This window comes from Oncorhynchus masou, chromosome 32 (genome assembly GCF_036934945.1).
Source record: "Oncorhynchus masou masou isolate Uvic2021 chromosome 32, UVic_Omas_1.1, whole genome shotgun sequence".
Taxonomy (NCBI): domain Eukaryota; kingdom Metazoa; phylum Chordata; class Actinopteri; order Salmoniformes; family Salmonidae; genus Oncorhynchus; species Oncorhynchus masou.
This window is the reverse complement of record NC_088243.1, coordinates 67,253,979-67,269,114: the sequence shown is the minus strand read 5'-3', so window position 1 is coordinate 67,269,114 and position 15,136 is coordinate 67,253,979. Positions and strand designations below refer to the sequence as shown.

Genomic DNA, 15,136 nt, shown 5'->3' with positions numbered 1-15,136 from the left:
CAAAAGGTTGCAAAGTTCAAGGGGGCCGAATACTTTCGCAAGGCACTGTATGTTCTATATATAGTATAATCAATTTAAAAAATGACTAAATATAAGATTTCACCTTCCTTATAACTGTAAAATTGATACATATTTTCTAAAGGTCTCTCTTGATCAAAACATCTGCCCCCATCACTGTGAACGTCTGACAGAGCTCCATCTTGGTTTTTTGAACTAGATAGGAACTCGCTTTTCATCTCAAATTAATATTGTCCGTCTATGACAAACAGAACGTTTTTATTTTTTAATCTATTAATTATTTTAGATTACTGGTATAAATCGATCTCTGAATGCACTACAGCAACGAAATCACTCTCTCCTGCTGCATTACGATGTAAGTGGCTGTGATGTAGGTTTCAGCCAGGAGTTGATGGACAGTTGGAAAGCGAATGAAATGGTAGGAGGGACAGCTCCTCTTCAAGTGGTGTCAGATTTCACATCCTGCTTCACAAAGGCAGAAGACACATACTCCTGTGTCCGTGAGAATCAGGGCTACTGCCCAATGCAGGGACAGCAGGTAGCCTAGTGGTTAGAGTGTTTAGACTAGTAACCGAAAGGTTACTAGATCAAATCCCCAAACTGACAAGGTAAAAATCTGTCGTTCTGCCCCTGAACAAGGCGGTTAACCCACTGTTCCTAGGCCATCAATGAAAATAAGAATTTGTTCTTAACTGGCTTGCCTAGTTAAATATATATATTTTTTTTAATGCAATACATTTCAATCTATGATGACCACATATCAATTTTTAAGCGAAAATATCAGTCGGAAGCGGTACCAGATCCACGCAAGTCTCCAAAACAGGGAAGAGTTAAGCAAAGCGTGTATGGGGCCTGCATTCCAATACACAATTACTTTCATCATCCATTTGTGTTGTGCACTGAGCGACCAGTGGAGAAACCAAATCCTTTTATTGAATCACTTCAACCCTCACCTTGTCCAGGTATGTGTAACTCCACGTCTTCCCGTCAGCAAACAATCTGGACACAATGCGTCCCTGAGCGTCATACTCCAACCGCTCGCTGGTCTGCCCCCTCTGGAGGGCACTGATCTGACCGTTGCTGCTCCGGCTGACGTTCACGGGAAGCAGCTTACTGCTGGGTACCCACAGCACAGGGTGGCCCGCGCCGTCATAGATAATCTTCAGCAGGAACTTCCTGTGGTCATCGTAAATCTTCTCCATCCTCAGCGTGCGGTCGTAATCAACCGATAGAATGTTCCGTCCATTCACCTATTAGTTGGTATGTGTATTGAATCAAAGCCAAGCCAAAACAACAACAGACCATAGAGATCATATTAGATTACTAGAGGGGCTATGTCACAAACCCTCAAAGTTTCAGAATGGTATGAAAATGTCAGCCATTAGGAGAAATCCAAACAGTCCGAATTGCAGTAGAGGCATAGGTGATGCATTTCATTCTCTTAAGTAGGAAAATACATGTAAGGCATATGATATATCAGTAATTGTATAGCAAAATTATTGTCAACCTAAAATATTGTCATATAATTATAAATACAGTATACAAAAGTTTTATATCAATATGATTTAGAAATAGCCTCTAAAATATATGCAAGCATACCATAAATGTCTTAATGTTGTCTTCTTGGAAAGCTGTAAGTGTTATAATATGATACCATATCAGTACAATATCATTTACAACTTGTTGAGCCTGTGTATGGCTATGCATTGACTGCATTGTTTGAATGAAATGTTGGCTTATTGGCAGTTAATTTGACATATTATTGACTAGGTAGCTCCCAACTCCCTTACCAAAATGGCTGACCTTGTATACCATCATAAGAAGGTTCATGTCAATTCTAGTAGTCTCATTCCTAATTCTATGCTACAGACTTATAAGTCACAGAGTCACGGAGAGTGCACTTATTATTTTGTCTGGTGCCCTAAAAACAGCATTTAGTGTGATTGCCGCTCTTTGGCAGTCAGTGAGAGGAGATGAACAGCTCCTTCAAGGGCTTCATTAAACTGAGAGACACTGGCATTTGCTCAGAAACGATTAAACCCAAAATTGCTGTTAAGGAAAGTAACTACCCAAGTTAAGTTCATAACGTCAATTGTAAATCTCATTGGCAGGTTCTGGAGAAGAACACTGGCAGTATAGGGTATTGGGAATTTGGAAGCAGGTACTATTTTACTGCATTTAATTGAAATCAGGTATGCTCATATCTCACACGCAACTCCAGGATTAATCATTGATGCATCCAGGGAGGCATTTACATTATTTTGCTGTAGATCTACACTTCAGGTAAGTGTCACAGTTAATATACAGTAAATTAGTGAACAACATGTCTTACAGATAAATGAAACTCTGAATAATAAAGTGAAACTCACCCTTAGCTTGCGCCCAAAAACAATGACTTTGCCCCTGGTTTGCTCCTTGCGGAAGCGCCACTCAACCAGATTCTGCCCACTCTCCCCTGGCAAACTCATGTTACGCCGTGCCACGGTGGGGTTGGCAGTGCCCGCCAGGATGTGGGGCTCAGTCTGGTAGTGGGTGTCCATTCCGTTGGCATAGGTGATCCTCAGAGAGTTATCATAGCCAACCTGATAACTGCTTCTACATTGATCTGAAATGTTTAAAAGACAGGGTCATAAATGATAACATTGTACTAAGTATTGTAACTCTAAATCATTGTTGTGGATACTCAGGGAAATCTTGCCACCTATATCAAAAAAATAGAACTACAACAAATGGAATAATTAAATAAATAGCTCAATACAGTGGACAAAGAGTTACAATACAAGGTTTCTGCTCACCCCACACACTGAGGAAGTAATCATTTACACTGTCTTCTGTCAAAACCGCTCACCCATAATGATACATGACTTAATCTTACTCAACATTGCCGTGACAACCCAAGCAACAATGACAAATAACTACTTTCAAAATGGCCATCTGAACTGTTTGTACTTGTTTTAGCAAGACAGAGAGGAGGAGATGTGTGGCTTACCCTGAGCCAATGTATAGAAGGCACGAATGGTGGAGGTATTGGTGGTAATGCTAATTTCCTCTTCAGTCAAGGAGCTCTCAATGTCCACGGTCAAGGCCCTGTAGATGTCGGTGTACAGGTTGTTCACTGTTCCGGTGGGGAACGTCACGTTCATTAGCCTGCCTTCGCTGTCATAGCTGAAAGATAGATGGAGAAGTTAATGTAAAGGTGATCATTATGATTCATGAATGTTTCCATTGATGCATGGTGTCATTTTTTCAGAGTATGGAAGTAACATCAAAGGGTCAAAATATGACACTGTGGGCAAATTTTCCAGTATGTGTCAATGTGAAGGAAGTTACTGTGACTGCCACCAATTTCACATCAAGATGAAAATACACTGCTCAAAAAAATAAAGGGAACACTAAAATAACACATCCTATATCTGAATGAATGAAATATTCTTATTAAATACTTTTTTCTTTACATAGTTGAATGTGCTGACAACAACATCACACAAAAATGATCAATGGAAATCAAATGTATCAACCCATGGAGGTCTGGATTTGGAGTCACACTCAAAATTAAAGTGGAAAACCACACTACAGGCTGATCCAACTTTGATGTAATGTCCTTAAAACAAGTCAAAATGAGGCTCAGTAGTGTGTGTGGCCTCCACGTGCCTGTATGACCTCCCTACAATGCCTGGGCATGCTCCTGATGAGGTGGGGGATCGTCTCCTGAGGGATCTCCTCCCAGACCTGGACTAAAGCATCCGCCAACTCCTGGACAGTCTGCGATGCAACGTGGCGTTGGTGGATGGAGCGAGACATGATGTCCCAAATGTGCCCAATTGGCTTCAGGTCTGGGGAACGGGCGGGCCAGTCCATAGCATCAATGCCTTCCTCTTGCAGGAACTGCTGACACACTCCAGCCACATGAGGCCTTGCATTAGGAGGAACCCAGGGCCAACCGCACCAGCATATGGTCTCACAAGGGGTCTGAGGATCTCATCTCGGTACCTAATGGCAGTCAGGCTACCTCTGGCGATCACATGGAGGGCTGTGCGGCCCCCCAAAGAAATGCCACCCCACACCATGACTGACCCACCACCAAACCGGTCATGCTGGAGGATGTTGCAGGCAGCATAACGTTCTCCACGGCGTCTCCAGACTCTGTCACGTCTGTCACATGTGCTTAGTGTGAACCTGCCTTCATCTGTGAAGAGCACAGGGCGCCAGTGGTGAATTTGCCAATCTTGGTGTTCTCTGGCAAATGCCAAATGTCCTGCACGGTGTTGGGCTGTAAGGCCAACCCCCACCTGTGGACGTCGGGCCCTCATACCGCCCTCATGGAGTCTGTTTCTGACCGTTTGAGCTGACACATTTGTGGCCTGCTGGAGGTCATTTTTCAGGGCTCTGGCAGTGCTCCTCCTGCTCCTCCTTGCACAAAGGCGGAGGTAGCGGTCCTGCTGCTGGGTTGTTGCCCTCCTACGGCCTCTTCCACGTCTTCTGATGTACTGGCCTGTCTCCTGGTAGCGCCTCCATGCTCTGGACACTACGCTAACAGACACAGCAAACCTTCTTGCCACAGCTCGCATTGATGTGCCATCCTGGATGAGCTGCACTACCTGAGCCCCTTGTGTGGGTTGTAGACTCCGTCTCATGCTACCACTAGAGTGAAAGCACCGCTAGCATTCAAAAGTGACCAAAACATCAGACAGGAAGCATAGGAACTGAGAAGTGGTCTGTGGTCACCACCTGCAGAACCACTCCTTTATTGGGGGTGTCTTGCTAATTGCCTATAATTTCCACCTGTTGTCTATTCCATTTGCACAACAGCATGTGAAATTTATTGTCAATCAGTGTTGCTTCCTAAGTGGACAGTTTGATTTCACAAAAGTGTGATTGACTTGGAGTTACATTGTGTTGTTTAAGTGTTCCCTTTATTTTTTTGAGCAGAGTATAATATCAATTTAAGTACATTTTAAGTGCAAAGCAGTAACTTATTTAGCTTACCTTATGATCAATGACTATTTCTTCATATTACTCAAATATAATTATCTAGTCAGACTCTCATCACCCCAAAAAGTGAAGGTCTATTCAGCCATTCCAGGAATCAGACCCTCTTACTTCTGTATACTCACTCGTAGAATGTGGTCCAGCCGATTTCAGAGGTCTTGGTAGCCAGCAGGCCAGTGTTACCATGGTAGGTGAGCAGCACCAGTTCCTGGCCCTGAGCCATCAAGGTCTTCAGCCCACCGTTTGTCCCCATGGTCAGCCAGATTACCTGGTTGTCAGGGGCGACTATGCGCACAGGCATGCGGTTAGGGTCGCGGCGGATTCTCAGGGTGTTTCCGTTGCTATCGGTCATGGCGGTTACGTCGTTCTCCGTGCTGTAGCTGAAGGTATACTTCAAGTCACCCGTCATGAGGCTGGCGGTGTGTTGGTGGGTACCATTGGTGTCAAAGACGTACACTTCCTGGGCGTCCGGCGACGCCACCTCGAAGGTGTTGGCATTGGAGGTCAACGCAGGCCCGTTCCTACCGACCGCCCGGATGCGGATGTTGCCCAGGTCTGCCATATACAGGGTGCCATCGGGTGCCACGACAAGAGAGGACGGTGCGTTGAGACGGGCGTCTTTGGCGTAGCCATCACCCGTCTGGTAACAATCGCAGTTAACATCGTTCTTACAGTCGCAGTCGGACGGCGACCCCACCAGATGGGTTATTTCACCATCGATGGATACAGTTCGGATTCGGCTCAGCTTCCGCTCGTCAGTTTCAGCGATGAAGATGGCGCCGTGGTAGGACACGGCGATGGCTATGGCAGACTCCAGGGGCGTCAGTGCTGCCCTTTGACCTCCACGGTCCATTCCGGCCAAAGGGCAGTGAATGGGCCGGCCTGCTGCAATGCTGACCTGCCCGTTCTCAGTGATTCGTAGGACCACATTGTTGTCCAGGACGTACAGGGAGTTATCCATGGGGCTGACCGCTAGGTCGGTAGGCCACTCCAGGAGCACCTGCAGATCGGGAAATTGTTATAGGCACCACTTCACAGAGACATGGCATTAAAACATGACTGTCAACCATCTACACATCACCAATGTGACATTGGCAACCTTGTCCCGTTAGAAATGTCTACAATCTCTGAAATATTTCAGTGTGACATCTGCATTGTCAAAAACTGTGGGAAAACACATCCTTAATCGTCCTTTCCAGACAGTGATTAATAATAAGGCATTTTGCCCTTAAGGCTGTCTCTGTGCCTGCTGTGCCATGCATGCCAGCCTGCCAGTCTGCCTTCTTATGGGGGACAATATGCATTGGGATGCTACAGTCTAGCCAAAAGGATATCTGTGTTGGGTTGTAACATTGAAGTGCCTTAATTAACTTAAGATGACATGTTTAGTCCTATGCAGGCCAGTCCGCCTGATGGTTTCATGCCTCCATTAGGGTTCCGATAAGACAAATGGAAATGCTCTCTGGCATGTCCCCTTGGTGTAAAGGGCAGAGGTATGGGACTCCAATCCAAGTTGAGTTTGACTCTCGACTCCAATCCACTCCTGAAACGTCCCCTCCAGAGACCCTAAATATATGGTGTGTAATGGAGGCCCGCCATTCCATTTTAATATGATAAAAGCTTTCTTAGTTTTATTTTCTTCATTATTCATTTGCACCATGTCAGAGACTGTATGTAATGGAAGGGGATAGAGTGGAGATGTTTGAGAGGATAGACAACGTTATATTGAGTTAATGTTTTAGCCTCATGAGGAGGTACCTTATTGCCTCCTGACAGGGCACTATGTTCATGAGGAGGTAATTTATTGCCTCCTGACAGGGCACTATGCTCATGAGGAGGTAACTTATTACCTCCTGACAGGGCACTATGTTTATGAGGATGTAACTTATTGCCTCCTGACAGGGCGCTATGTTCATAAGGAGGTAACTTATTGCCTTCTTCATGCACCATTATCAATTGTTAAGGGAAGATTTTTGGAGACACGTTCTTTTACATCTGTGGAAAGTTGTTGAAATGCTGAAATGTCATGTTGTTTGGTAGGAAAAATCAGTTGCTGACTACATGAACTTTGATTACACCTGATTAAACTAATCAAGGGCTTGGTGGTTATTTTACTTATATGAGTCAGATGTGCTAGTGTAGTGCAATAACAATATGCAGTCCTGGGAAACACTTTTCTAGATACCCAACAATAAGCCTCAGCAACTTGAAAGATAGAGGTCCTTAAACCACAATACAATGCCTTCTTGGTTTCTCAAATGATTGCCTCGCGTGGTTCACCAACTACTTCTCTGATAGAGTTCAGTGTGTCAAATCGGAGGGTCTGCTGTCCGGACCTCTGGCAGTCTCTATGGGGGTGCCACAGGGTTCAATTCTGGGACCGACTCTCTTCTCTGTATACATCAATTAGGTCGCTCTTGCCACTGGTGAGTCTCTGATCCACCTCTACGCAGACGACACCATTCTGTATACTTCTGGCCCTTCTTTGGACACTGTGTTAACAACCCTCCAGGCAAGCTTCAATGCCATACAACTCTCCTTCCATGGCCTCCAATTGCTCTTAAATACAAGTAAAACTAAATGCATGCTCTTCAACCGATCGCTACCTGCACCCACCCGCCTGTCCAACATCACTACTCTGGACGGCTCTGACTTAGAATACGTGGACAACTACAAATACTTAGGTGTCTGGTTAGACTGTAAACTCTCCTTCCAGACCCATATCAAACATCTCCAATCCAAAGTTAAATCTAGAATTGGCTTCCTATTTCGCAACAAAGCATCCTTCACTCATGCTGCCAAACATACCCTTGTAAAACTGACCATCCTACCAATCCTCAACTTTGGCGATGTCATTTACAAAATAGCCTCCAATACCCTACCCAATAAATTGGATGCAGTCTATCACAGTGCAATCTGTTTTGTCACCAAAGCCCCATATACTACCCACCATTGCGACCTGTACGCTCTCGTTGGCTGGCCCTCGCTTCATACTCGTCGCCAAACCCACTGGCTCCATGTCATCTACAAGACCCTGCTAGGTAAAGTCCCCCCTTATCTCAGCTCGCTGGTCACCATAGCATCTCCCACCTGTAGCACACGCTCCAGCAGGTATATCTCTCTAGTCACCCCCAAAACCAATTCTTTTTTGGCCGCCTCTCCTTCCAGTTCTCTGCTGCCAATGACTGGAACGAACTACAAAAATCTCTGAAACTGGAAACACTTATCTCCCTCACTAGCTTTATTAAGCACCAACAGTCAGCAGCTTATTGCAGATTACTGCACCTGTACATAGCCCACCTATAATTTAGCCCAAACAACTACCTCTTTCCCTACTGTATTTAATTAATTAATTAATTTTGCTCCTTTGCACCCCATTATTTTTATTTCTACTTTGCACATTCTTCCATTGCAAATCTACCATTCCAGTGCTTTACTTGCTATATTGTATTTACTTTGCCACCATGGCCTTTTTTTTGCCTTTACCTCCCTTATCTCACGTCATTTGCTCACATCGTATATAGACTTGTTTATACTGTATTATTGACTGTATGTTTGTTTTACTCCATGTGTAACTCTGTGTCGTTGTATGTGTCGAACTGCTTTGCTTTATCTTGGCCAGGTCGCAATTGTAAATGAGAACTTGTTCTCGACTTGCCGACCTGGTTAAATAAAGGTGAAATAAAAAAATATTTAAAAAATAATGTATTTTCTTCCCCTGAGATAACCATGGCCAAAGGTGTATTATTTAACTGTGTAAGTACTTTGATTATCATGATTTCATGGCAGTTTTGGGGGTTCGCTGCGGTCATAATTGCTTGATTTTACATTTTGCATGGCAATATGCAATGATTTTGTCCAAATTGTCACAAAAATTGCTTGATTGAACCATTTTATGCTAACCTTCTTTTTGTAGTGTGGTAATCAGACAGTTTAATGCGCTAATATTGCAGAGATTTGATGGTTTTATGCGGTAATAGTGCGATGATTGGTCAAATTGGCATGCCCTTGATAAAAAAATATATATTTGCGATCTCAGAATCCTAAAGAGACTGACATTATGTAACACTCCAGACTGAGTGACTCATAGATGAGCAGGAAGAAAACCACAAGGTGGCGCTGTGATGTGAGCCCTATGGGAACTGACTTGAGGACAGAACAGGCTTGAGGGAGACCTGACTGGTAATCTGACAGTCACCTGATTGATGTCCATGCTGATGTCACAGGTCAGGGGGCGTGCCGACGTGAGGTCATTGGAGCCCAGGAGTGTGGATATGATGCCGCTTTGGTCAACTCTCCGGATCGTGGTGCCGTCCACAAAATATATCAGTCCATTCTTGTCCACAGCAATACCTGTCGAGGCAAAAGGGGGGAAGGGGGGGATAAAAGAAACGCAGATGATAGATGTGTCAGATGTGGGAAATGTGAAGTTCTTTCTGCCTCCATGACTCTGTGGACAGAACACGACGGATACATGTGTCGAGTTTGGCTTCCCATTATTCAGGTCACTGCAAAAAGCACATGCTTCAATAATTCAACCGCCTGCTTTCCTGCTATTGAATAATTTCTCAGGGTGAAGTGGGAAAGGCTGTATCTCTAATGTATGTGTGCCTGGCACCGCGCATCCTGCCATATCCCACCTCTAAAAACAGAACTCATAGGTACAGTGTCAATGAGCGTGACTTTTTTCCCTTAAATTGCAGCTCCAACACCCAACAATCATCAACCCTCTTCACTCTACCTGTGAAATAAATGGGTGGGCGGGGGGAAATGACGGCTAGGGCCAATTTTAGACGAAACGGGTGAACGACAGGCAGTTGCCGTGGTTACGACGGTGGGCAAAATTGCCCGACTGATTGTGTGTCGGCTGAGGGTTCCAACTTTTTGTGCGAAGAGAGAGTGCTTGCCGTAGTAATTTGTCCCACACAGGGAAAATACATTAGCAACCATGGCACACTTCACATCTCATCATGTTATTGTGGGCTCCTAACAGAGAGCGGTGCCTATAGGATTTCAATTAAACCTCTCGTACATTTCCATTTATTTTTTCAATAAGCGCTATAAAACGCTGGTGTCAACACACTGTGGTTGGTTTTTAAACTCAACAAGGTGAGAAAAGTAGATCACAATAGGTGAGGAATTGGTATATATTCTGCCATTATCAGATTTAATAGCTTCTAAATCAGTTTATTTTTTTATGATTTATTTTTATAGGTGAGTGCTTTGGTTTGACCTGTGGCTACATGTAGGTCTGCACAAAGATTGCCTGGCTACTGAAACATTAAAGAGCTGAGGGACCACCAATGCATTCTGGGAGAGCTGGCTATTTGAAAGTCGGAGGGGAAATTCAGACAGATGAAAAGTGTCACATTTGAGCATATTTCAGCAAACGTCTGGAAAAGAAAACCTCAGCCATCTGCCATCTTTCCCCCAGCCTCTACCTCCTCCCATTTCACTCCCTCCCAGGCTCCCTTCAGTCAAACCCACTCTTTTAAATGCAGTCTAAGCTGGGCCATTAGGTGGGACTTTAATAAAGACTGGCACACACCAGACAAACTAATAATCCATGACTTCTTAACCCCTTATGCTCGTGGAAATTGGCCTATATGGATAGGGCCAAATTGAAACAGAAGAACTTTAAAAAGCATATGCATGACCATGGTAGCAATTGAAAGAGAACACTGGGGATTATGAGGAAATTATTAGACCAGAGGTGAGGACACAATAGTTCACCTGACACGTCTGAATCCACTACTGATTTTATGTGCATTTTACATTTACTGCCAGTTACCCTTGTGTAAACATTTTCTGACCTGGTGAAAAGGGAACACACATTACTTCTAAAACATATTTTGTGCTGTGAATCACCAATCTTTTGAAAGCTTTGCAGGATTCAATTTCAGCCCTGCGGTAGCACATCCAATTCAGCTAATTATGTTCTAATCAAATGTTTTACTGCAGGGCTGGAACAAAAGCCTGCAGCCTTTACACCCAGGAGTTTTCCAGGAGCGGAATTGGCAAACCCTGGAGGGAACAGACTAATGTTGGCTCAGGTCCTACCTTTTGGCCCAGTGAGCAGGGCCTCCGTGGCCTTGCCCCCATCCCCACAGTGGGTCTCGTCAAAGGGCAGACAGTGCTCCCCGGTCCCTGCCACCACCTCCACGTTACTCTGCAGTTCCTTGATCCCTGTCAGGACCTTGGGCTGGTAGATCCTCCGCGAGTTGGTGTCGGACACATACAGCTGCCCAGTCACTGGGTCGGTGGCCAGGTAATACCGGTGAGCAGGGTTGTTACTAGGATTGAGGAAATAATGGTGGTTACTGTGATTGCCACAATATGAACAATCTCAAAATACACTTGTTTAAAAGTTGTTTTTATGAACAATCCAAAAATAATCAACGCTTTACATGTTTTCCTTTGTTGAATTTAAAGGTGTTTTTCCTAAATAACAGAAAGATAATTTGACATTGAGAATGATAATGACCCCAGAAAAAGGAGCCTCTGTATCTGTTTGTGACTTTGTCATTGTGAATGCCCAATTAAAATTGTGAGTATTTTTGCATAACAAACGGGTGGGGAATAGGTTTGACAGTCAAGGAAAAGAGTCAGAGAATTTAACAGGATATGACTGGAGTGGGTTTGAGTATGACAAAGCGGCAGCGACAACATCAAGTGTGTCAGATTATTTTAAGCGGCATCACTCCCCTGCGCGGGGAAGCCTGTAGTAAATATAGAATGAAGTGTTTATGTTAATGACAGTCAACAACTGAATGGCATTTCGTCGGGTTGTGCTTATTTGCATTCATTTTAAATGCCTCAAAATGTGTTGGGCTCCTTCAGAATGAGTTAGAAGAGATGTCTTCAAGGCTTGCTGCTATTATGAAAAAATCATCCAATGTAAGAACAGAATTAATAATTTTCTATGTAGGGCGCTATATGCCATCAACATACAGCAAGTATAGTAGTATTGACTGTTGAATTTTTATCTTTTGTCAAAGGCAATTACATTAAAAATGTACTAAGCCAGTTACCCATAATCCTCTTACATGACTAAATGACACATTGCACATTGACATATCAAAAGGTCAACTCTTTCCAACTGAGGAAGACACAACTCATCCGTGTGCACGGAGGCCAATGATAAGCCTGAAACATAAGCTGTTGAATGTGGTTAGAACTTGTTTAACTGTCTGGCAATGAAGATAGCCCCAGTAAGTGTTCTTATGTTTAATGGTACATTAGTCAATACTGTAAGCCTTTGACACTTCTGAATGGAATAATGTGAGTGTGTTAAAATAAATGTGAGAATGCATTAAACACAGTGAAAAAAAGTAATGTTACATTACAGAGTGTGGTTATAAAACTGGACACCTTTATGAGCCAAACCAGATGATTAAATAATGCCTTAATGGCTTATCAATTTACCATAAACATATGTTCATAAAAAATACATTCATTCTTAACACACAGAAAGACAGTGACAGAATTGCACCATCATACACCTACCTGTGTCTAAAATCTTTATTTCTTAGGGCGGGAAGAAAGGAAGGAAGCAGAGAAGAGAAAGACAAAGAGAGACCGTAAAAGTGTGTGACTTAAAGGTCTAAGAAAAACACCATAAAAAAGGAGCAGACAATGAAGATTTGTTGTGCAGAAAGGAGAAGGGGAAAAAGGAGGAGTGACGATGTCTTGGAGTTAAACCCTGCACCCATAACTCACCGAGGGGAGAATATATGTTGTGGAGTTAAACCCTACACCCATAACTCACAGAGGGGACAATATAAAAACTCCCCCACAAGGGAATGCATTGGGCCATTATACCACTGCTTTTTTTCTCCATTCAAATCACCAATAGTGCTGAGCGATTCATTCTTTTTGAGGTCAAATCAGTTTCGGTTCGATTATTTAAACAAGGTCAACCGTTTTCAACTTAGATTATTATTTTTTAAACATTAAATGCCGTAGCAACACTGTTGTGTTTAATGCATTCTCACAATTAATTCAAATCCAATAATGGTAGTTTCTGACATTACCGCTTATCATTTATGAAGCATAATTTATTCACATTGCTTTACTTTCATAAAATATTTCAGTTGATGTGTATATTACATTTGTTTTATTTGATGACTATTATTTCATTCCAAGTCATCATCTCTATAGAGCTGCTGCCTATGCTGCCTGACAAAATCACTATTTTAGAAGTTCTTCAAAGTAAATAAGGAATACTTTTATGACTGCTGAATACCAACTATCAATCACTTAGATCAGGTATTTTCAAGGAGAGATATGTCGTGAAAGCAACTGCTCTCTTTCCCTATCGATCGCGCATTCCTCGGTCTCTTTTACTGAACAGGCATAAAAGAAACACAGGCATATGTAAGCGCGCAAGGTATTATGGTCATTGTAGTTAATTACCACGTTTCATACACTGAACTATGTGGAATATTGGCCTGTTGGAAAATACAACTCGTTAGTACATCACGTTTTTTCGATTTCGGTTTAGATTATTTTGCATTACGTGGGTTGAATGCTGTAACACAGAATAAAAACAATTAATAAAACTCCACTTATTACCCACCATTTACTCACATTACTTTACTTAAATAAAATATTTTCAGTTGTTGTGTATATTACTTTTTTATTTCATCCCAAATTATCTTCTCTATGGATTATGGTAATTGTAGTTAATTACCATGTTTTCTTTGCTTAAACTATGTAGAATATTGGCCTGTTGGAACTTACAACTCCTTTCTACATCACACATTTCATTCAAATTTACCAAAATGTATGTTAATCCCTCAGCACTAACAACTGAGTATCGGAATATTGATCTTGCCACTTGTTATACAGCTCCATGTCTAAATAAAGACTTTATATCCAAAATCCAAATCGTTGGGGCATGCCAGGTTGAGAAGCCAGGTTGGGACTTGCTTACAGATATCGACCCAAATAAAGAAACCACTTGAGTAAACGAGGGATACAAAGTACAATATGTTGAAAGCAGGTGCTCACACACAGGTGGAGTTTCTGGTGGAGTTTCTGAGTAAATTAATACTGCATGGGCAGTATTGAGTAGCTTGGATGAAAGGTGCCCAGAGTAAACAGCCAGCTCCTCAGTCCCAGTTGCTAATATATGCATATTAGTATTATTATTGGATATAAAACACTCTGAAGTTTCTAAAAAACTGTTTGAATGAAGTCTGTGAGTATAACGGAACTCATATGGCAGGCAAAAACCTGAGAAAAAATCCAAACAGGAAGTGGGAAATCTGAAGTTGGTCAATTTTCAACCCAGCCCCTATTGAATACACAGTGGGATATTGGTTATTTTGCACTTCCTAAGGCTTCCACTAGATGTCAACAGTTTTTAGAAACTTGAATGCGGCTTCTGCTGTGATGTGGAGCCAGATGGGAGCTGTTTTATTATTTTTTATTTTACCAGGCAAGTCAGTTAAGAAAAAAATATTATTTTCAATGACAGCCTAGGAACAGTGGGTAAACTGCCTGTTCAAGGGCAGACCAACAGATTTGTACCTTGTCAGCTCGGTTTGAACTTGCAGCCTTCCGGTTACAAGTCCAACGCTCTAACCACTAGGCTACCCTCTCGCCTGTTTGAGTCAGTGGTCTGGCAGAGAGCATTTCACATGATAGCGACCTGCGTTCCATGACTTTACTACAGACATAGGAATTCTCCGGTTGGAACGTTATTGAACATTTATGATAACAACATCCTAATTGATTGATTCTATACTTAGTTTGACAAGTTTCTTCGTCCTGTAATATAACTTTTTAAAGTTTTCGTCTGACGTTCGGATGGACCTGCACAAGCGTTTGGATTTGTGTACTAAACGCGCTAACAGAAGTAGCTACTTGGACACAAATAATGGACATTATCGAACAAAACAAACATTTATTGTGGAACTAGGATTCCTGGGAGTGCATTCTGATGAAGATCATCAAAGGTAAGGGAATATTTATAATATTATTTCTGATTTCTGTTGACTCCAACATGGCGGATAGTTTTTCTTTCTTTTTCTGAGCGGCGTCTCAGATTATTGCATGGTTTGCTTTTTTCGTAAAGTTTTTTTAAATCTGACACAGTGGTTGCATTAAGGAGAGGTACAGTGGG

General features: G+C 42.6%; 1 protein-coding gene across 1 annotated transcript in view; it reads right to left on the bottom strand.

Annotated features, from left to right (window-relative positions):
• Window positions 1-15,136, bottom strand: part of si:dkey-237h12.3 (teneurin-3) — a 73,881-nt gene that overhangs the window by 12,242 nt on the left and 46,503 nt on the right. The window contains exons 17-23 of the mRNA XM_064955851.1: window positions 12,514-12,534; window positions 11,068-11,300; window positions 9,206-9,360; window positions 5,133-6,007; window positions 3,008-3,183; window positions 2,388-2,623; window positions 972-1,268 (exon numbers count right to left, since the gene is read on the bottom strand). Of these exons, the coding sequence (XP_064811923.1) occupies window positions 972-1,268; window positions 2,388-2,623; window positions 3,008-3,183; window positions 5,133-6,007; window positions 9,206-9,360; window positions 11,068-11,300; window positions 12,514-12,534 (1,993 nt within the window). The remainder of the gene's footprint in view (window positions 1-971; window positions 1,269-2,387; window positions 2,624-3,007; window positions 3,184-5,132; window positions 6,008-9,205; window positions 9,361-11,067; window positions 11,301-12,513; window positions 12,535-15,136) is intronic.